Source organism: Rhinoraja longicauda, chromosome 1 (assembly GCF_053455715.1).
Source record: "Rhinoraja longicauda isolate Sanriku21f chromosome 1, sRhiLon1.1, whole genome shotgun sequence".
Lineage (NCBI taxonomy): Eukaryota > Metazoa > Chordata > Chondrichthyes > Rajiformes > Arhynchobatidae > Rhinoraja > Rhinoraja longicauda.
Window position 1 is genome coordinate 116,103,085 of NC_135953.1, and position 24,153 is coordinate 116,127,237.

A 24,153-nucleotide genomic window follows, 5' to 3' on the forward strand; every position below is an offset into this window, starting at 1 on the left:
CACCTGTTCAGCCTGCGCTGCCTCAGTAGAGCAGGCAAAATAATAAAAGATCCATCCCACCCCGGCCACCGTCTGTTTGTTCATCTGCCCTCTGGTCGACGTTTCAGGTCAATCAAATCCCGAACAAACAGACTTAAGAACAGTTTTTACCCCAGGGCCATACGAGAACTGAACACTACCTGTGCACTAGGCAACACCGTTAAAAAATCTTGTACTTAATTTAATTGTATTTATGTATTTATTTGTTTTTGCATTTATTGCATATATGTTTGTACGCACCGTCAGGATTGGCTGTTTTTTAATTTCGTTGTACTCGTTGCAATGACAATAAATGAATATTATTATTATTATTATTATTATTATTATTATTATTATTATATTATTATTATGTTACATTGCTACCACTGGTGCTCCATGTTACATTACTACCACTGGTGCTCCATGTTACATTACTACCACTGGTGCTCCATGTTACATTGCTGCCAATAGTGCTCCATGTTACATTGCTGCCATTAGTGTTCCATGTTACATTGTTGCCAATAGTGCTCCATGTTACACTGTTGCCACCGGTGCTCCATGTTACATTGCTGCCACGAGTGCTCCATGTTACATTGCTGCCACGAGTGCTCCATGTTACATTGCTGCCACTAGTGCTCCATGTTACATTACTACCACTGGTGCTCCATGTTACATTGCTGCCAATAGTGCTCCATGTGACATTGCAATCATTGTATTTTCTTTCCAAAAATAAACTTCAAACATTATTCAGAGTAATAATAGGTACAAAGTAATAACTATGCAAAATCTCTGCAGACATTCTCAGTGTCTATATATTCATTACCATTAATGAGCCAGTGCTCCATGTTACATTGCTATTAGTGACCCATTGCTCCATGTTACATTGCTACCACTGGTGCTCCATGTTACATTGCTACCACTGGCGCTCCATATTACATTGCTGCCAGTAAAGCTCCATGTTACATTGCTATCGCCAGTGACCCGCTGCTGAGCGAAGGGTCACGCGCGCGCCGGATGTTGGGGTGTCCGCGGCGCGTGGTGATGGCTGCCGTGACGTCACGGCGCCGCCGGCCGCGAGTTGGGCGGTTTCTCGGTCGCTGCTGCGGAGACCAACTGCCCGCGCTCGCGCTCCAGCGGCCTTGCAGCGTCCGCCAGGCCCGGTCCGGCCGGCAGCTCACTCGCTCCTCACTCACTCCCTCCCTCGGCAGCGGGAACACTCACTCCTCACTCACTCGGCAGCGGGAACCACCGCCTTGCCCGGCAGCTCACTCGTTCTCGTAGCGGCTGCTAAGATGCCGAAAAAGAAGACCGGGGCGCGAAAGAAGGTTGAAAGCCGCAAAGTGCGCGAAAAGTTGACGCGAGCGGCCAAAGACAACGTGGATGTGGCCAAGCAGCCTTGCAACGCCTCCATGGTGAGTGGACTGTCAGCTCTCAGTGACACCAGCATGGCGGCTCGTCTGCTTCGGAGACAACTCCTCCCCTTTTATTCACTGCTCCCTCCGTATGTTTGTTCTGAGGGGTTGAAATTGTTCATTCCTAGACTTTTAAACGGTGTAAAATTTACATTAACCGTTGTATAATTTCTATTAAACACTCGTGAACAATTACTGCTACTCGAGTAACGCTGTATTACTGATTGTCATTCCATGTGGTCAGCTAACTTGGGCTTTGAAACAGTGAATTTGCAGAAGTATAAATACAGGCCAATGAATGATCCCTGGACTCTATTACTCTAATACTGTTCCTGGTTGTGGATACGTGCAGGAATCTCCCATCTGAAGAAGGGTCTCGACCCAAAACGTCACCCATTCCTTCTCTGCAGAGATACTGCCTGTTGTTTGTGTCTGTCATCGGTTTAAACCAGCATCCGCAGTTCCTTCCTACACATCTCCCACCTTGCACTCTCCATAAAATAATAATAGTGTGTTGCTCATCTCCTAACTTGCACAAAGTTTTGCACACCTGTGACCTTGCTGGCATTGGTTCTTGATTTGTAATGCCTCTTTCTTTAAATTGTATTTTATATAAAAAAGATCAGAAAGATCAGGTCCATAACTCTTAAATTTCAAATTCACCTTGAACTAATTGCCCAAGTGTTCTTAAATTAAAGGTGCATGCCCCTGATAATCTCGGGTAAATGCATTTTAATTCACTTTTTGCATTGCAGATGCTGCTGAAAAATAAATGAAAAATGTATGCTCAATCGATTACAATTCTCTTGCAATACATGGTTTTCAACTCTGATCATCATGTGAACAAAACTAATATATTCTGTCTCAGGTTTGGACAATGATCTTCAGGCCATGTTAAACTCTTTTCCACCAACGAGGTGAAAATCTATCAGAATGTATGATAGGAAAGTAGAAAAGAAGACCTTTGATAACCTTTGAGAGTGGGCGGATGCATGGCAGATGCAGTTTAATGTGGATAAGTGTGAGGTTATCCACTTTGGTGGTAAGAATAGGAAGACAGAGTATTATCTGCATGGTGTCAAGTTAGGAAAAAGGGATGTACAACGAGATCTGGGTGTCCTAGTGTATCAGACACTGAAAGGAAGCATGCAGGTACAGCAGGCAGTGAAGAAAGCCAATGGAATGTTGGCCTTCATAACAAGAGGAGTTGAGTATAGGAGCAAAGAGGTCCTTCTGCAGTTGTACAGGGCCCTAGTGAGACCTCACCTGGAGTACTGTGTGCAGTTTTGGTCTCCAAATTTGAGGAAGGATATTCTTGCTATTGAGGGCGTGCAGTGTAGGTTTACTAGGTTAATTCCCGGAATGGCGGGACTGTCATACGTTGAAAGACTGGAGCGACTAGGCTTGTATACACTGGAATTTAGAAGGATGAGAGGAGATCTTATCGAAACGTATAAGATTATTAAGGGGTTGGACACATTAGAGGCAGGAAACATGTTCCCAATGTTGGGGGAGTCCAGAACCAGGGGCCACAGTTTAAGAATAAGGGGTAGGCCATTTAGAACTGAGATGAGGAAAAACTTTTTCAGTCGGAGAGTTGTGAATCTGTGGAATTCTCTGCCTCAGAAGGCAGTGGAGGCCAATTCTCTGAATACATTCAAGAGAGAGCTAGATAGAGCTCTTAAGGATAGCAGAGTTAGGGGGTATGGGGAAAAGGCAGGAACGGGGTACTGATTGAGAATGATCAGCCATAATCACATTGAATGGCGGTGCTGGCTCGAAGGGCCGAATGGCCTCCTCCTGCACCTATTGTCTATTGTCTATAACATCAAATTGTGGCCAAGGTCCTCTTATTTTGGATAGAATATACTAGGAAAGTACTTAACACTTTGTGTATAAAAATCATGTTTGAATACAATGTTATTTCAGTGTGGTTAGTGAATGCACTTGTAATCAATGGATTGCATTACTATCAGTTGCCATCATCATTTTATGATGTAAGTGGTAGTAGTGAAAATAAAGTATCCGAAGAGAAGATTTGAAATCTTCAACTGATTATAAGAGGGCAGGTTTATGATGATTAATAGCACAGAAGTATCAAAAGGATTGTAATAACAAGTAACTGTAGATGCTAGTTTATACCAAAGATAGACGCAAAATGCTGGAGTAACTCGGCGGGTCAGGCAGTTTCTCTAGCGAATGTGGATAGGTGATGTCTCGGGTCTGAAGAGGGCCCCAACCTGAATGGTCAACTATCCATTTTCTCCAGAGATGCTGCCTTACCGGCTGAGTTACTCCAACATTTTGTGCCTATCTTTAACAAAAAAATTGTGTGGTTTAAGTAATGACATACGGAATACTCCAGAAAATGGTCAGGATATTGCAAGATATGACTTGGTAATTAGTTACCAGATTCTGAAGACATTGTAAACTGCTTTTGGATCAGTGTGTCATCTTTGACCTTGCATGGCTGTCAAATGCAAGTAGAACCAAAGATAGACACAAAATGTTGGAGTAGCCCAGTGGGTCAGGCAGCATAGAGTCATTGAGTGATATAGTGATACAATAGGCTCTTCGGCCCAACTTGCCCACACTGGCCAACATGTCCAAGCTACACTGGTCCCAACTGCCCGCATTTGGTCCATATCCCTCCAAACGTGTCCTATCCATGCAAACTGACTAACTGTTTCTTAAATGTTGGGATAGTCCCTGCCTTAACTACCTGCTCTAGCAGCTTGTTCCATACACCAATCCACCCTTTGTGTGAAAAAGCTATCCTTCAGATTCCTATTAAATCTTTTCCCCTTTAGCTTAAATCTATGTCCTCTGGTCCTCGATTCACCTACTCTGGGCAAGAGACTCTGCATCTACCCGATCTATTCCTCTCATGATCTTATGCACCTCTATAAGAACACCCCTCATCCTCCTGCGCTCCAAGGAATGTCCCAGCCTACTCAACCGCTCCCCATAGCTCAGACCCTCTAGTCCTGGCAACATCCTCGTAAATCTTCTCTGCACCCTTTCCAGCTTGACAACATATTTCCTATAACATGGTGCCCAGAACTGAACACAATACTCTAAATACGGCTCAACAATGTCTTATACAACTGCAACATGACCTCCCAACTATACTCAATACTCTGGCTGATGAAGGCCAATGTGCTAGAAGCCTTTTTGATCACCCGATCAACCTGCGACTCTACCTTCAAGGAACCGTGCACCTGCACTCCTAGATCCCTTTGCTCTACAACACTACCCAGAGCCCTACCATTCACTGTGTAGGTCCTGCCAATGTTAGACTTCTTAAAATGCAACACCTCACATTTCTCTGCATTAAATTCGTCACCCATTCCTCAGCCCACCTGGCCAATCGATCAAGATCCTGCTGCAATATTTCACAACCATCTTCACTATCTGCAAAACCGCTCACTTTTGTATCATCTGCAAACTTGAGTATCTTGGGAGAAAATGAATAGGCGATGTTTTCGGGTCGGGACTCTTCTTCAGACCCTACCCGAAACGTCACCTATCCATTTTCTCCAGAGATGCTGCCTGACCTTATGCACCTCACGTTTGTGCCTATCTTTGGCATAAACCAGCATCTGCAATTTCTTTTTATGACATAAGTGAAACCAATATTTACATTCATACAATTATTAAATTGAAAGAAGAGAGCATTAAGTTGATTTATTTCCTTTTTAAAAGCCATTAAAAAAGAAATAATATAATGTTGTAAATTAGAAACAAAACTAATTTGCTAAAAACACTCGTGGCATCAGTGCAAATTTAAATTTTTTTAAATTTCCCACGTCATAAGGCTTTTAAATCCTTAAGGATTAAATATCTGTACTCTTTGTTAATCTATTACAAACATATTAGCCTGTTGTAGAACACAGACATAAAAATGTCTGTTTTATTGTCAGACATTTTCATTGAAATTTAGCCTGTTGTCAAAGATATTATTTCATATTTGTGTTTATAATCTGAAATGGAAGGGTCCTGTTTGTTTGTTACTTGGATTCATGTGAGTATCCATATCATAGTGGAGCAGATGCATGTCATTTAATGTTGGCAGTTTTGAGCTGGAAATCCATGCCTGCTGGAAGCTGGATTGAACCAACCTGCTCTCATTTCTGACTTGATCTAGATAGTAAAAATCTATTAATGCTGGCCGTGCCTAAATTAAAATAAGAACTTGGAGGTACTAGCTAATTTTTCCCTCCCTTTCCCCCCTCACCTCCACCCTTTCATCACTTCCCTGCCCCACGCTAAATGTTTTGCTGAATGTGCTTTCGTAAAAGTTTGCATTTAAAGAATAAATTGTCATATTAAATAATTGAATGATGGTTTGTCTCATGATCACATGACCCAGGGCTAATCTTTCGAAGCAGTTTAAAAAAGGTTGATGCATGAGAAAAAAGGTTGCTTGAGCCTTCTTTATGAATTAATTCATTGGCATCATTGGCACTGTTTATTGTCCATCCTTAATTTTCCAGGTTTAGAGAAACTGAATCAATTTCATTTAGTTAAGAGTAAAATAAAATTAAATTTCTTGCTAAAATTCTTGTTTGTGGCTGCTTTAATTCTGTTCTGAAAAATATTCTCCCCTTGTTTCCAACAGGAATGCGATAAGTGCCAACGGTAAGAGAACAGAATTAATCTGCAGTTTTGCAGTTTTGAGTCAGCATGTTTTTTTAATTTAATATCTGTACTCTTTGTTAATCTATTGCAAACATATTTGCCTGTTATAGAACACAGACATAAAAATGTCTGTTTTATTGTCAGACATTTTCATTGAAATTTAGCCTGTTGTCAAAGATATTATTTCATATTTGTGTTTATAATCTGAAATGGAAGGGTCCTGTTTGTTTGTTACTTGGATTCATGTGAGTGTCCATATCATAGTGGAGCAGATGCATGTCATTTAACGTTTCTGGACATAACTTTACATTTATTTTCCCTGTTCACTTTCCTCGTTTTGGCAAGACGGCAAAAGAACCGGGCTTTTTGTTACTTCTGTAATTCGTTACAAAAGTTACCTATTTGTGCACAGTGTGGTAAGTTTTATTCAGTAAATTCTTGGATTATTGCACTTGCTTTAATGTGTTTTCTACATGTAATGTGTAATAAATGGGAAGATTATTAGGTGAAGCTACAACAAAATGTTTTCAATTAAATAAAACAATCAAAATATTGATTGCTTAAAAAAGGATGACATAGGTTGGTGCTAAGAGCTCTTGAAATTTCTGTTAACAAGAAATGTAAAGTTACTTTACCCTAGGTGTGCGAACAATACATGTTCATATGGATTTATCAGCATCTGCTATTAATGATATCCTGAGTGATCTTGTACAAATTGATTTCATGTATATTTTGTGAATGTGTACGTTTTTTTAGGCATTTTCCAACAAATTGTATTTGAGATTTATAATTTTAATGGATTACATTTGATGGGGTTAGAAGGTAGATAAAGTGGAATGAATTTGGGGATCTTGGGAAATTTGTCACCTGGAGTTAATGTAAATATTGCTAACGTTTCATGATTGCTCCTCTAGTGGGTTGAACACATTATCACCTGGGGAAAGTGTACACTTATAGCCAGAGGTTAATATTTCAAAATAAATGCATCTGGTGTAGGCATTGGTGGTTATTTTGGTTAGGAATGTCACAAACCTCATGTTTTCAATAACATTTCATGGAAAAGATAGTAAATTGTGAAAAAATAAATGACAACATTCTAACAACTGAACCAAGGAAGACATTGGAAGTTACATGCATGATTTGCTTTTGGTGGGAATCAGTGAATTTAATCAGGGAGGCGCTGTGGGGAAATATTTGAATTACAAAAAAAGACAGTATTTAAAGTGTTATATTTTTAGAATTATTTATGCATGTATGCATTTGCTAATTTACTGTTTGTTTTAAAATGGATGTGTAGTTTTAGTTGAATCAGTGCCTGCCGATTGATTGGTTGTTGATCCTTGAGAGAATTACTGTGTACACTCCTCCCAACCCGTCTAAATTTGGCGGAAAGTTTCCGCTTTCTTATTTCATTTCCGCCATTCCGATTTCGCCTCACATTTTTCCGCAAAACAGTCTGTAATTGGAATTTGTCAATTCGGCCGATAGAGATCGCTAGCGGTTCCGTGAGAAATCCCCCCCGTTCTGGAAGTCTCCCCGAAAATGTGGCACCTAGGCTGGGCAAGGCAGCCAATCTCGACCTCATCGGTGGGTTGAATTTGCAACCTGCGGCCGGGGCTTGGAACTCCAGCCCAGCTGCAGCCAGCACATCTATCCCCATAGCCATCTTCCTTGGCCAGCTGGATAAACCAGTAAACCAGTAAAGCTCTGGAACCAAGAGTGCCAGGAACTGTAATGAGTAAATATTAAATTTAAGTGCAAGATTATATAACTATTAATTAATTAAGACGGGGTTAAAATATAAAACACAGCAAAAAAGCCAATTACCACCTTTTTGGGCTGATTATCAATTAATGTGCAAATTTACTTCAATAGCACATAGAAACATAGAAAATAGGTGCAGGAGGAGGCCATTTGGCCCTTCGAGCCCGCACTGCCATTCATTGTGATCATGGCTGATCATCCAGAATTAGTAACCTGTGCCTGCCTTCTCCCCATATCCCTTGATTCCACTAGCCCCTAGCGCTCTATCTAACTCTTTTAAATTCATCCAGTGAATTGGCCTCCACTGCCTCCTGTGGCAGAGAATTCCACAAATTCACAACTCTTTGGGTGAAAAGTTTTTTTCTCATCATAGTTTTAAATGGCCTCCTCTTTATTCTTAGACTGTGGCCCCTGGTTCTGGACTCCCCCAACATTGGGAAAAAATTTCCTGCATCTAGCTTGTCCCGTCCTTTTATAATTTTATACGTTCCCCTCACGTCCTTCTAAATTCCAGTGAATTTAAGCCCAGTCTTTCCAATCGTTTCTCATATGACAGTCTCGCCATCCCGGGGATCAACCTCGTGAACCTACGTTGCACTGCCTCTATAGCAAGGATGTCCTTCCTCAAATTAGAAGACTAAAACTGCACTCCAGATATGGTCTCACCAGGGCACTATACAACTGCAGAAGGACTCTTTACTCCTATACTCAAATCCTCTCGTTATGGCCAACATGCCATTAGCTTTCTTCACTGCCTGCTGTACCTGCATGTACAGGTATATCAACTCTTTCTTCACAACTTAGTCATACATTTTATGACCAATCGTTCTTTTATTCAATACCAAGAGAATTGGAATGTGTAAGGAAAAAGCTAAATAGAAAAAACAAAACAAAACATTTTTTTATGTTGCAAAAAGCATCTCTGTTCAATAATCTTTCAATAAATAGCAGAATATACATGATGGGCCTGACATATGAATGTAGAGCAATGCGTATGCGCATTCGGCGTGCATTGCTGAAAAGTTGCATTACCCGCCATATTATGAATTTTGATGTAAAATTCTGAATTTTGGACATCAAAAATATGAATTTGTAAAATCAAATGTTGGGAGGTCTGTGTGTACCCCAGTGTTATGAGTGACAACCAAATAATAGACACTGACAAATTTGAAAGCTGGATTGTTGCATGGCAGGTTTTATTTCAATGGTGAATGCAACTTACAGTGGGGAAATGTACAATGTGAACGTTTAAGGTCTGGTAGGAAATGGGCATATCTGATTAGAAATATGTGGAAATAACTGTAATTGCTGCTTGTCTATTCAACTTTCTGGGACACACTTGTCAGTGAGGCCTCTGATGCAATTAAACATACCTTGTAGTCTCTGAATTTTTCCTATCCATGTCCCGGAGAGCAGTTCATTTCCCTCTTTTGGAAACTTGCTTCAGGCTACTTCAGTTTTTCTTTATGTTCAAATACTGTATGGAATTTTTGTTTTAATTTTATTGGGCCCTTGTTCTCCAAAAGGAAATTAACAGCACGATACTTGGTGAATGTTGCAGGGCTGATAGTAAAAGTTTTTTTTTAAAGAGGAATGAAGAAGGACGTGGTCACTGCTGGATCATCAATGACCTGCTACTAGTGGGGCAATTTCTGTGCATTGCACACACCAACCTTGGAACAAGTCCTTATTCAGCATTGAACACACAATGACTGCCCTTAACCATTTATATCCTCCAACAATGGCTGCTATTCCCTAACAGTCCATATTCAGAATATTGGGAATGTGGAAGGAGAGTCTGGCAATCTGATACTGTTTAGAATATGCAATGAGATACATTGCTATCCTAATTTGTGTAGTCATCAGGATTTTGCATGGACCAAGTGCCCTTCCATCATCATAAAGTTTTAAGAAAATCTCTGAATTTGGCATCATGGAGAATGCAATGTTATCCAATGTAAATGACTCATGTGAGAAACAGTGAAGTAGGTGTTTCATCACTGAGTACTCATTTCTTTTAATTGACTAACAATAGTTGCTCAAACCTCAGTGAACAAAATACTGCAGACAATGGAAATATGAATGATAATCAAACCAGTGAAGATTTTCAGCAGGTCAGTTAGCATTAAGCAGACATACTTGTGCTTTGGATACAGATTTAATATCACGAGTATAATTATTTTATTTACTGACTGTCTCCATTGTAAGTTGTATCCTTCTGTACATTTTAGGTAAAACAAAATGTATGTTGAAAAGTTCAGATTGCGTTGTTAAGCATCCCGGTGTCTACAGTACAGGGCTTGCCATGGTGGTGAGTATTTACTTTGCTTTTCTCCAACAGGCCAACTAGAAAAAATTTACATCAGGGAAAGATTAGGGCATTCAACATTCATATGCACAGTGTACCTGCCTTGACCATATTTTCATTTCTCTGTTTCAAAAACTGGAAATATTTGTCATTGAAGTTAAGTTTTTTTGCTTAACATCTTCATCTATGTTACTAAATTTAAATTTAGTCCACGATCAAGGTCCACGACCAGATGAAGTTCTAAGTCTGAAAGAGAACAAGTTGTTTTTTGTTCATGTTATTGTCTGAGTGGTGAACGTAAAACCTTTCCATCTGAGTAACTGTTTCCTGTAGAAATTTGATGCTGGAATAATTTTTTTTAAATTATAACAATATATAATAAACACTCAATGTCTAAAATAAACGTTAAACCTGTGGATAGGGAGACAACAACTGTCTTTTCTTTTTTTCCACCTTTTAGGGAGCAATTTGTGACTTCTGTGAGGCCTGGGTGTGTCATGGCAGGAAGTGCCTGAGCACACATGCTTGTATCTGCCCACTTATTGACGTTGAATGTATTGAGTGTGTGAGAGGTGTATGGGATCATGGTAAGGATGGTCTGCAATTGCTTCTTTTGAGGAAGACTAAATAATGTCTTCAATAATGGTCCACCACTATTTCTAACATCTGTTTTTATTTTGGTATTTGCAGTTTTCTGCTTTTCAATCTTAAAATTATTGATGGCACATTTAAGATGACTACCGAATGATTTTATTTGTTGAGAACGGGCTGGCTTCATGTTAAATGAATCAAGATTTAAATTGTTTTCCATAATCTATTATCTATATCATCTGCTAAAAGCAAGGCTAGTTAAAAAGACATAAAAATTAGCTGGAAACAAAATTATTGCTTTGGTATAATTATGATTTTTTTTTCATTGTGACATTGGGGAAGGGGAGCATTCTGTCACTTAAACAGCTAATGCAAGGGGAAGGCTCCAATACCATCCCAGCTTCAATTCTGCCATAGTCCAGCATGCAAAGTAATGATGCTGTAGATTTCATTTGCAACTGAAGGTGAATGTGGATGATTACATTTTAAGGGCCTGTCCCACTTAGGCGATTTTTTTTTTAGGCGACTGCCGGCGACTGTAATAGTCGTAGCAGGTCGCTGAAAAAACGGCGACTGGACCCCCCTACGACAATGTTCTACGACAAGCTACAACAACCTACCACCTAGTCGACGTCAAGCTACGGCAAGCTACCGACAACCGGCGACCCAATCGCCGTGTCTAGGACATCCACCTACGACACCCTACGATAACACAGGCCACAACCTACGTCAACTTGGATGTCGAGCAGCTCATTCTTCAAGAATCCAAGGAAGGTGTCAAGAGCCCTCTCATGTGGTGTCTGGGGCTGTGCCATGGCCTGTCTGGCCTCTGTTGCATGAGCTGCAACATAAATGAGCAAGATACAGGTAATTATTTTTTGGGGAAAAAAGATGGATGGATGAGAAGTGAACTCTGCCAAAAATTTCCCCAAAAGTACTTACCGCCTTGACCTGTTCCTGCGGACTTGCCTCGCTCTCCTCCACCTGCTTTTCCATTGTGGTGGAGCATGTAGTGGAGCTGGCAGTGGTCCTGCTACTTTTGCTGTGCTGCTGACTGGTGGAGGTGGTGGATCCAGAGGTTCCCTCAAGAGGATCAGACTCCTCACTCGAGGTTCTGGGAAGTGGTTTCCTCTTGTCAAACTGGAAGGAAATAAATGTGTTTTTACAAATTTTCAAGACCATCAGGATATGGCAAGCAAGATGACAATCAAATTATCAATTTCACAATGACTATGTTGTGATAATTACTTTCTTGGTGCTGCGTCGAGTCTCAACTCGTACTATGTGTGCTGTGATGAAGGACCATTTGTCCAGGATCCACTTCTGCCTCTGTGTCAATGTCTTGCCACCAGACCCTGACTTGTTAACCTTCTGGGACAGCTTCCCATTTCTTGTCCTCTGGCTTTTGAAAAACACACATAGTTGGTCATCTGTCAAAAAAAAAAAAAAAAAATCAGTTTAAATTGCCTGCATGCAAGAGAATGGAGACAGCAGCTACCACTCAACATGAAGTTGGTACTTACAGGTGCAGTCAGGGAACTCATTGGCCTTGGCTTCAAGTAGTGTGTTCTTCCCGGCTTTGTTCCGGTACTGCTGGTGATTTTTGTCATACAGCTGAGGGTACGATTGGTACCATTCAACCAGCTCACCTTCTTGTTCCACACTGAACTCCTAAGGTCTCTTCGAGGCCTCACCAGGGCTGGAGCGGTGGTGGGGACAAGGGCTACCTCCCTGGTCTCCTCCTGGGCCTCCTACTCCTGGGTCCCCTCAATCTCCACCTGCCTGGTGGGTGGGTATGGGGGTTGGACACTGCCCTTGGACTGTCCCTTCTCGGTGCCTCGCTGCAGTCCTCGAGATAAAACACACAGTCCTGGAGAGAAAGCGCACAATGTCCAGTCCTCAAGAGAAGACGCACAATGTCCCGTGACCATGGGCATTCGCCAAGGAGATGTCACTGATGTAGCCTGGTGTAGCTAGTCGCGTCAACTGTTGCCGATGGTTGCCAGCTGTCGTAGGTTGTCACCGGTATGGTCGTAGCTTGTCGCCGGTATGGTTGTACTTTGTCGTTGGTATGGTCGTACATTGTCGTAGATTGTCACCCTCATTCATCGGCATCGCGGCTGGCTGCTGTAGCTTGACGTCTGTGGACGGGTTTTCCCAATGCCTGTCGCAACTTGACTTCTCTTGACGCCGGTACCTGTCGCCGGTTGACATAGGTAGTTGGCAATGGAATTCACCGAAGTCAGCACCGGCCACAATCTATGTCACCTGGCGACAATCTACGACAGCACCTACGTCAGGAGACGTCAATCATCGGCGTTAAACCCACTATTGCCGAAAAAGTTTAAACATCTCAAAATCCAGCGGCCACCAGAAAAACGCTACGACTCTTTGGAAACTACTCACGACCATACAGGCGACACCCTGGCGACCGTGTGGCGACAGCCTAGTCACCTGTAGTCGCTAAAAAAATTGCCTAAGTGGGACAGGCCCTTTAGTTTCCACTCAAAATTGTCAGCATCGAAGAAGCCAAATATCTGCCAATTTAAAATGCACTGCATGATAACATGAAATGACTGAGAGCAATGGATGCAGTAAAGGCTATGGACCAGACAACATCTAGGCTATTGTCCTGACGATCTGAAGTCCAAGGTAAACCTACAGTTACAACATTTCTATTGTACTTCATTGACACTCTGTCTGAACCTTGGAACTCCCTCCACGTCAGCACTGTGGAGTGCCTTCACCAGAGGATCTGCGATTAGGCTTGCGAAATAAATCTTGACCGCCGCCTATTGTGCCCAGATCTCAAAAATATTAATAACTAAGAAACTATGTGCCGTCGGAACTCTTTATTCATCAGGTGGTTGTAACCTATGCAGGCAGGGTGCCCTCTGAAAAACTCATCGACTGGTAAACCGGTACTCACCTGATTGGCAAGACCAAGCAGCATGCAGTGTCAGTATGAAGGGGATTGACCTGAAACGTCACCCATTCCTTCTCTCCAGAGATGCTACCTGTCCCGTTGAGTTACATCAGCGTTTTGTGTCATTCCATCCGTGGCTATTATTCATATTTGCCTGTCTGCACCGTTACTCTGGGCAGAGATTATAAAATGTATATTCTAATATAACCTATGGGTTAACAGCCATAATTGCACACACACACTTTTCATATATGTGGCTGGCAGCGTCCTGTATTTGGAGACCAGTACTACAATATGCAGTGTAAGATTTAATTTTTCCTTTTATAAAGTCTGCTAGATTAATGTACAATTAAGTATTTTGATTTGAACCAATTGATGTAATTATTTCTGAATTGTGTTGCGTGAAGTAGATTATCATGTGTCCCTATTCCATTAGCTAATTGGTTTGCAATATTGAATACAATTCTTTTCAATTAACTGATAACTATGTATGTCTACACATATCGATTTACTCTCAAAACTGCTGTCTAGCACCCAGTTAAATCAATTGCAATAAAATAGATGGCCTAATTTCATGCAATATGTACAGTGAGTTCAAATTTCAGATGTAAAAGATATCATGACATCATGACCTGCTCTGACCATGATCTTTTCTTTTCAAACTTTATGGGCAAATTAAGTGAATGGAAAGATGATGATATGATTGGGTTTTCAACCTAAGCTATATTTGAGCGTTTGGCTCGGGGCCTGTACTTGCTGAAGTTCGGAAATATGGGAGATGGCTGTTTCCAGTAGTGGCAGAGCCTCAGAATTAAAGGATGAACCTTCAGAAGAGAAATGAGGAGGAATTTCTTTAGCCAGAGTGTGGTGAATCTGTGGAATTAATTGCCACAGACAGTGGTGATATCTTGATTAGTAAGCATCAGATGTTACAGGGAGAATGCAGGAGAATAGTGTCAAGAGAAAAAATAAATCAGCCATGATCGAATGGTGGAGCAGACTCAATGGGCCGATTGAGCTAATTTTGGTGAACTGTAAACTTATTTTTGGTTAATTTAGGTGAACTGTGAATTTAAAAAAAATTATGTTCTCGGGCCTGGCCTGGATTTTTTAATGTTTTCTCTACATCAGCTTCTCACTGATGTAAAGTTTAATTGCTGTTAGCTTCTCTTTCAGAAGAAACCTCTAATACAATTTATGAATTTTCGGTGGCACAGTAGCACAGCAGTAGAGTTGCTACCGTACAGGTTTGATCCTGACTACGGGTGCTGTCTGTACAGAGTTTGTACGTTCGCCCTGTAACTGTGTGGGTTTTCTTTGGGTGCTATGGTTTCTTCCCGCATTCCAAAGACGTGCAGGTTTATAGGTTAATTGGTTTCTGTAAATTCTCCCTAGTGTGTAGGATAAAACTAGTGATCGTTGGTTGGCGGTAACACAGTGAGCCGAAGGGCCTGTTTTCACGCTGTATCTCTAAACTAAACTAAAACTAATTTCAGAATTGTGATTACCTCTTTACTTGGATCTTGCCTCCATACTTGTGGGATCATCATTTGCATCTCTTTGCACTACAGGAGGAAGGATATTCCGGTGCTCCTTCTGTAACAACTTCCTCTGTGAAGATGATCAATTTGAGCATCAAGCCAGTTGCCAAATTCTGGATTCTGAAACTTATAAGTGTAAGTTTTTCTTGTTTATCTGAAGCTAATCATTTTGGTATCGATGTTCATTGTCGAAAATTACAACAATAAATTTAGTTTCATTTTTAAAGTTTCTGTTTTGGTGATCGACTGGAAGCTGGTTTAATATAAAGTATTAAACCGTACAGTAAGTCGAGACGTATGTTAAATGAAAATCTCATCCGTGGCCTGGAAGTAACCAAATGATTTCAGGACAACCATTGCTGAATGGGAACTAGACAGGATAAAATGTTTGTGATGTTGAGAAATTAGTCTCAGAATTGTTCTCCTGGTCTATTGATGTTCTGACACGAAAAAAATGATATTGGGTGGTGGAGAGAATGTGAAACGGTAAAAGGAAAGCGAAGGCACTATAACTATCTATGTGCTGCATTTAACCAGAGCCATTTCAAGATGCATTTTTGTTGTGACATCTCATAGCATTAAGAAATATAAAACGATTCACACATTTTATTCAAGATTGGAATACTTGTTGTCATGCACGCAAGACTTTCCATGCACCTGTGCCATGATAATTATAATCCTCCAACGAAAGAAGAATGGTTGGAAGTACAAGTTTGTGGTCAGAGAAAATATTTATTGAGTCAGTTTATGATTTATTTATTATGTTTAAACCTCACTAAGCAGAACTTAATTTCTTGCCAGGCATCTCTTGCAATCGTCTAGGACAACATTCTTGTCTACGTTGTAAGGTAATACAGATCAGTTTTAAATAATTCTTTGCTCCTTTGAGACTTGAGCCAAAGAGTGCCAATTAAATTTGTAATTGAGAGCAGAAGCATCTGCTTTGTAAATAACTTCCATTGAAATGTAAACCTATATACATTTTAAAGCTTTAATTTGCACGAGAGCTTCTGTTTCTCAACAATCATTCTTTTTATCCCTCTTCTTTCCTGAAGGCCTGTTACTGCAGTGATCATGTTCGCAGCAAGGTCTTCAAACAAGAAAAGGGGAAAGTGCCACCTTGTCCTAAATGTGGTCATGAAACACAGGAAACAAAGGATTTAAGCATGTCCAGTAAGTTCAATCATTACTTGAAATGGCTTAGCGATGCATATATACCAATTGCTCTCCACAGCAAAATAAGACCATTGTACAATTGAATTGGTTGAATGAGCATCTTTTCATGCAAAGTCTACTTTATTCAACATTGCTTAGAAAAGAGATTTTCAAAGATAATAACTTTATATTTGACCACATGTCACTTGCATGTTTCCCAAAATCATCGTTCCTATTCATTAGTTTTTATAAGGCTTTTCCCCACCATGCATTGTAGCTTGTTTCTCTTGTTCTATCAGGGCAGTGCCTTCAGCTGTTGCATCCTTTGCCTTCTATATTGTTACATTATCACTCGCCTTATGAAAAGTAGCTCCTTTTGACCACGCCTTCCTTCAAAATAAAATATAACAACCAAATTTTAAAAAGGAAGCTTAAAATTTAAAAAAAATGTTTTGTCTAAGACTTGAATTAGCTGCAAGATAGATTAAAATCTGCATTTTAGATTTAGAAGATGTAAGATATCTGATAACTTGTAGAATTGCTCCTGTGTCAAGAAGGTGTGGTGGTTCTTGAATCATCAGTTTAAAATCAAATCTCACTCTCTGACATAACAAGAGGAGTTGGCCTTCATAACAAGAGGAGTTGAGTATAGGAGCAAAGAGGTCCTTCTACAGTTGTACCGGGCCCTGGTGAGACCGCACCTGGAGTACTGTGTGCAGTTTTGGTCTCCAAATTTGAGGAAGGATATTCTTGCTATGGAGGGCGTGCAGCGTAGGTTCACTAGGTTAATTCCCGGAATGGCGGGACTGTCGTATGTTGAAAGGCTGGAGCGATTGGGCTTGTATACACTGGAATTTAGAAGGATGAGGGGGGATCTTATTGAAACATATAAGATAATTAGGGGACTGGACACATTAGAGGCAGGAAACATGTTCCCAATGTTGGGGGAGTCCAGAACAAGGGGCCACAGTTTAAGAATAAGGGGTAGGCCATTTAGAACGGAGATGAGGAAGAACTTTTTCAGTCAGAGAGTGGTGAAGGTGTGGAATTCTCTGCCTCAGAAGGCAGTGGAGGCCAGTTCGTTGGATGCTTTCAAGAGAGAGCTGGATAGATCTCTTAAGGATAGCGGAGTGAGGGGGTATGGGGAGAAGGCAGGAACGGGGTACTGATTGAGAGTGATCAGCCATGATCGCATTGAATGGCGGTGCTGGCTCGAAGGGCTGAATGGCATACTCCTGCACCTATTGTCTATTGAAGCTTTCTAAAGAGCTCTCTTATTGGAGGTTGGAGGGAATGCTTAATTACTGAGGTGCATCATTTGTTCCCAATATAAAATAAAATAAGATAAATATTTTGAACTACATTTCCCCTGAGTGAGAGGCCAGCCAACTGAGGCCATAGACTGGTTATTTTACCTGGCCTGATCAGCCATTAATAATCAAACTGGAGAGTCCTTGTTAGTTAAGGTATAAAAAGTGGAACCAGAAAATGAGCTGATCTGGTGCTATCTAATTCAACAAATGGTCATTCACATTTCCAATCAATTGTTGCATTGGGATTGAGGATTCCAAAAAGGAGCAATATGTGGCAAATATTGAAACAGTGGGTCCAAACCTTTTACAGGATTTTTTCCTAGTTAGAAAGAGGAACTCTGAGAAAGAAACACTATCTGTGGTTAAGAAGGAAGGACGATGATTATATTAAATTGAAAAGCTCACAAGCAGGGAGAAAATTGTTTTTGAGAGAAAACTGGTGCATAATATCAAAATAGGCGGGAGGGAACACAATGTAAGGTTTTGCATGTTTGGCAATTACATGAAATGGGTGGAAAGGCATGTTGTAATGGGGACATTGTGATTCTGCAATGAAATGTAGATATACTGAATGGTTGGGTGAAAATATCGCAAATGGAGAAATATGTAAAAAGGAAAAGATTAGTGAAGACCAATGTAGGTCCCTTACAATCAGAGACAGGTGAATTTAGAATGGCACCCTCCCAACCCTTCCGAATTTGGCGGAAAGTTTCAGCTTTCTTATTTCATTTCCGCCATTCCGATTTGGCCTCACATTTTTCCGCAAAACAGTTGGTAATTGCAATTTGTCAATTCGGCCACTAGAGGTCGCTAGCGGTTCTGTGAGAAATTCCCCCCCCCCCCCCCCCCCCCCCGCCCTGGAAGTCTCCTGAACAATGTGGCACTTAGGCTGGGCAAGGCAGCCAATCTCGACCTCATCGGGACATCCATGGCCGATCAGTATCGGGTTGAATTTGCAACCTGCGGCCGGAGCTCTGGAACTCCAGCCCAGCACATCTATCCCCACAGCCGAGTTCCTTGGCCGGCTGGATAAACCAGCAAAGCTCTAGAACCAAGAGTGCCAGAAAATCAGTGGTGGAACTGTAATTAGTAAATATTAAATATTTAAGTGCAAGATTATATAACTAAATTAATTGAGACTGTGTTAAAATATAAAACACAACAGAAAAGCCAATTGCCACCTTTTTGGGCTGATTATCAATTAATGTGCAAATTTACATTAGACGATAGACAATAGACAATAGGCGCAGGAGGAGGCCATTCAGCCCTTTGAGCCAGCACCACCATTCAATGTGATCATGGCTGATCATTCTCAATCATTCTCAATCAGTACCCCGTTCCTGCCTTCTCCCCATACCCCCTGACTCCGCTATCCTTAAGAGCTCTATCCAGCTCTCTCTTCAACAAGTACTTCCGTATGCTTAGTCGAGTCCCATATATTATCTCTTTCTTCATAACTTAGTCATACATTTTATGACCATTGTTCTTTCAATTAATACCAAGAGAATTGGGATGTGTAAGGAAAAAGCAAAATAGAAAAAAAAACCAATTTTTCTTTGTATTGCAAAAAGTATCTCAGTTCAATAACCTTTCTATAAATAGCAGAATATACTCATGATAGGCTTGACATTGTACATGTAGTCCAAGAACTACAGACTGTTGGAAATAATAGTTTTTCGCAGATGAATGTAGCGCAACGCATGCATACTTTTTTTTGCTGAAAAGTTGCATTATGCGCCATATTATAAATTTTGATGTAAAATTCTGAATTTTGGACATCAAAATTATGAATTTGTAAAATCAAATATTGAGAGGTCTGTAATGGGAAACAAGGAAATGGCAGACCAGTTAAACAAGTACTTTGGTTATTGTCACATGTACCAATTAAGGTACAGTGAAATTTGAATTACCATACAGCCATACAGAAAAAAGCAACAAGACACACAACTACATAAAAGTTAACATAAATATCCACCACTGTGGATTCCCCACGTTCCTCACTGTGATGGAAGGCAACAAGGTCCAATCTCCTTCCTCTTTATTCTCCCACGGTCGGGGCAGTTGAACCATCCGTAGTCGGGGTGATCGAAACTCCCGCGTCGGTGCGGTTGAAACTCCTGCAGCTTGGAGTCCCTGTTGACAGTCTCTAACCAGAGGCCATGGGCTCCATGATGTTAAAGTCCCGCAGGCTCCTGTGGTTGGAACCCCAAAGACGACCCCCGACAGGTTTCGCGATCTCCACGATGATGTCCGCAGGGTTCCGCGATGGAGTTCCCGGTCAATCTCCAGCAAAGGCCGCCAACTCCACGATGTTAGGCCGCAGTGCGGACGGAGATGTGATACGAAAAAAATCGTAACTCCGTCGAGGTAAGAGATTAGAAAAAGTTTCCCCCAACTTCCCACTCCCCATGTAAAACAAGCTAAAGAACACAAAAAACATACGTATAACACATGCAAAACAGACACAAAGAAGGAAAGGACAGACGGACTGTTGGCAAGGCAGCCATTGCTAGAGATAACATTTAGTAGCTAACTAACTCATCAGCACATCTTTGGGAAGTGGGAGCACCTTGAAGGAGCCCAGGAGATGATAGAACGTGTAAATCCATACAGATGCCACCGCAGGTCAGGCTTAATTCTGGGTCACTGGAGCTATGAGGCATCTGCAGTAACTACTGTGCCATCTACAATCTCATTACAACAAGTAAGTCAAAATCAAAATGATTTCTGCAAAATGACATTACAACTCCTGTAGGGTTTGATGCTGGATTGATATTTTGTTCAATGAACTGTAAACCATTAATTAAAATATAAAATATTTTTTTAAATCCAAAACTCTGTGTTTTAGCTCGTTCATTGAGGTTTGGCAGACAGAGTGGTATGGATGATAGTGGTGAATCGGGCTATAATGACTACTGGAAAAATGTGGCATCTGGTGGAGGTGAAACATGTACAGTTGATGAAGATGAAGAATATGGTGAAGATGATGAGGAAGATGATGAAGAAGAGGATGAAGAAAATGATGAGAAAACAGAAAAAGATGATAACAAAGCCTTCAAGGATACATTTGCTGGTCTAAATCTTGGGAGAACCTATGCAAGTGGCTATGCAGACTATGAAGAATTGTAAAATTATATATGAACATTCATTGATGGTTGTTTAAATTTATATTTAAATTTAAATTGAAATGAACATTAAAATAAGATGGATTGTAAGTGTTCTTGTTGGAGTGAAAATATGTTGGCTGTTTTAAAGCTACACATCAATGAAATCTTTTTCAAACTGTTCAAATAAATGTTATATGGTAATTCATATGCCCCAATTTGCCTAAAAAATACTTATGTTTTCCCAGACATTTGGCATTAGTCTTTATAAATTTTAGTTCATGCTTTTTAAAAACATTTCAATGAGCTCCTACGCTGTTCTTTGCTTATTTTTATGTTGTTTCTCAGAATATGATTGCCACTAGCAAGGCCAGCATTTATTGCCTGTTGCTAGATGCACAGAAGAGACAGTTGAAGAAAGTGGTTCATCACTACCATTGCAAGGATAATTTAATAGATAATAAACATTTCCCCTGTCAGTGATGCCTGTATGAATAATAAAGCAAAAAACGGCTCTGATTTTGGAGCAAATTATACTGTAGATAATGGTGTCAGTGGAACCTTGCTGAGCTCTTTAGGTTCCACAACAAAACTGATACAAATATCTGTTTAAATTTTTACCTGTGCAAAACATATCCTGATAGCAAGGTTGGTCACTCTAACCCCACCTCTGGAATTATGTTTTTTTCTCTCTGAAGTTGTCATGAGATTTTTGGCCCTGTGGTTTCAGTAGAATATGCTTGTTTTTGATTGATAAAAAGATACAGCAGAAACAGGCCTTTGGCCCACCACTTGCAAGCCAACCATTGTTCATCAGTTCATGCTAGTTCTATGTTATCCCAGTTTGGCAATACACCCTGCACTTTAAAAGCCAAATAACTTTCAAACCCACATGTTGTGGGTTGTAGAACGAAAACTAGAGAAGGAAACCCATGTGGTCACAGACAGAATGTGCGATGCCACACGTACGGCACCCGAGGTCTGGATTGTTCTGGGTCTCTGACACCGTGAGGCAACAGCTCTACCAGCTGCACTAATGTGACACCCTATAATTGTAAATTGTAAATTGTAAAAAACCTTTATTGTCACTACACAAAGTACAGCGAAATTAAAGCAGTCCAGATGATGCAATCACACACAGCAGACAGTACAAAGGATAAACCTTTATCCATAACAAGCTAAACCTAATCTACTGAATTAAACAAACTGACCTCAAATACAATATAGACAAAACAATTACAATACGGTCGAGGCAGTGTACAGTGCAATCAAGACAGCAAGTTATTGCACAGCAATGAGAGCTAACATATTGCAAGTGCCGTTTAGTTAGCAGGGGTGAGTTTACGTGAGCAATTGAATTTTTTTTGGGTGTGTTGATAACACTTTTCACTACTTGTCTATTGACTGAACATATACTGATAGGTTGGCAACTAATTAAATGGGATTTTTAATTTTGGGTAGGTGTGACTGTTATCATACAGCAATAGAGTTACCCAACATGAAAACAGACCCTATGGCCCACCAGTTCCATGCTGATCTCAAGCACCCATTTATACTAATCTTCCATTAATCTCAATTTTATTCCCCACAAACTACAGTTTGCCTGCATACTGGGGACAATTTATAGTGGCCAATTGAACTAGTATTTTGGATGTAGCAGAAAACCAGTGCACCTGGAGGAAACCCACAAGGTTCAAAAGGAGAATGTCAAACCTCCATACAGGAATCACTGAAAGGTAGGATTGAACGTGGGTGACCAGCTCTGATGCATCTGTGTCACTGTGCCACTTGAGCTCTGTTACTTGTCACTGCACTGTAAGCAAATATGTATGTGGATAATAGAGGACATCTCTTCCCCCCCCATCCCCACATCTGTTTCCAGGACCTTCAATGTATCATCTGAAAAGCACAAGACTTGCTCCCTCCCACAGCCATTGTTGCTTCCACATCACAATGTCAGGAGGACCAATAGGGACAATCAACTTTCCCTTTGGGAGATGTTGGCTCGAAGTTACCCGAGGTGCTTGCTGATTCATGAGGTTAATGAATGACAGTGGGTGAGATGGCTAAATGTGCCAATTATGTAAATGTACTGGCAGTGCAAATTTGACATTCTACCTACATATCATCAATTTGAAAATATTATTGCATATCTTGATCATTGAATGAGCCATTTCATTAAGAATGTTTATGTATGTGGCTACAGTTTTTTTGACAAGTTTTTTAATGGGAACTGACTAGGTTGTTTAGTTTATTGTCATGTGTACCAAGGTACATTGAATAGCTTTTTGCCAAAGGAAAAGGCTGTGCTTTATTTACTATTGTCAAGTCAAGTCAAGTTTATTTGTTACATACACATACACGATGTGCAGTGAAATGAAAGTGGCAATACCTGTGGATTGTGCAATTTTTTTTAACAATTACAGCATACAAGTTAAAATTAATACAGAAAAGAAAATTTGGTCCCTGGGGTTATAATAGTTAACAGTCCTAATGGCCTGTGGGAAGAAACTCCGTCCGTCTCATCCTCTCTGTTTTTACAGCATGACAGCGGAGGCGTTTGCCTGACCGTAGCAGCTGGAACAGTCCGTTGCTGGGGTCGTAGGGGTCTGTCATAATCTTGCTTGCTCTTGATCTGCACCTCCTGATGTATAAGTCCTGCAGGGGGGCGAGTGTAGTTCCCATGGTGCGCTCTGCCGAATGCACTACTCTCTGCAGGACCTTCCTGTCCTGGGCAGAGCTGTTCCCAAACCAGACTGTAATGTTGCCGGACAGGATGCTCTCTACAGCCCCAGAGTAGAAACATTGAAGGATCCTCAGAGACACTCTGAATTTCCTCAGCTGCCTTGCCTTACCCACCAGTGCGGCTATGTCAGATCCTCTTTGTTGTGGACTCCCAGGTATTTAAAGCTGCTCACCCTATCCACAGTAGACCCATTTATTTCCAGTGGCGTGTACGTCCTTGGATGTTGAGCCCTTCTAAAGTCCACAATCAGCTCCTTCGTTTTTTTGACATTCAAGAGGAGGCTATTGTCCCGACACCAGAGTGCCAGATCAGCCACCTCCTCCTGGTAGGCCTCATCGTTGTAGGAGATCCGGCCCACCACCACAGTGTTATCAGCAAACTTGACGATGGAGTTTGAGCTGAACCTGGCCACACAGTCATGTGTGTACAGGGAGTACAGAAGGGGGCTGAGGACGCAACCCTGGGGGGGGATCCTGTGTTCAGGGTGAGGGGACTAGATGTGTGTTCCCCCATCCTGATCACTTGGGGCCTGGCGGTGAAAATGCTGGAGGGGCTCATCAGGCCGGGCAGCATTTGTTGAGAGAATGGACAGATGATGTTTTGGGTTTGGACTCTTTTTCAGACTGGAGAAAGG

At 41.0% G+C, this 24,153-nt stretch overlaps 1 protein-coding gene across 1 annotated transcript; it reads left to right on the forward strand.

Moving 5' to 3' along the window:
- Positions 1–1,078: 1,078 nt before the first annotated feature.
- znf330 (zinc finger protein 330) lies at positions 1,079–20,884 on the forward strand. Its single transcript, XM_078404940.1, has 9 exons — positions 1,079–1,430; positions 6,052–6,071; positions 6,417–6,487; positions 10,067–10,146; positions 10,604–10,730; positions 15,232–15,336; positions 16,003–16,049; positions 16,257–16,374; positions 20,518–20,884. The coding sequence occupies exons 1-9, from the start codon at positions 1,311–1,313 to the stop codon at positions 20,796–20,798; spliced, it is 969 nt and encodes a 322-aa protein (XP_078261066.1). The 5' UTR covers positions 1,079–1,310; the 3' UTR covers positions 20,799–20,884.
- Positions 20,885–24,153: the final 3,269 nt, after the last annotated feature.

Excerpts from the sequence above, each read along its gene's own strand:
- znf330 (XM_078404940.1), top strand. The coding sequence starts at position 1,311 with ATGCCGAAAAAGAAGACCGGGGCGCGAAAGAAGGTTGAAAGCCGCAAA. Across the intron at positions 10,147-10,603 it reads GTACAGGGCTTGCCATGGTG|GGAGCAATTTGTGACTTCTG; the intron begins GTGAGTATTTAC and ends TCCACCTTTTAG. Across the intron at positions 16,375-20,517 it reads AAAGGATTTAAGCATGTCCA|CTCGTTCATTGAGGTTTGGC; the intron begins GTAAGTTCAATC and ends TCTGTGTTTTAG.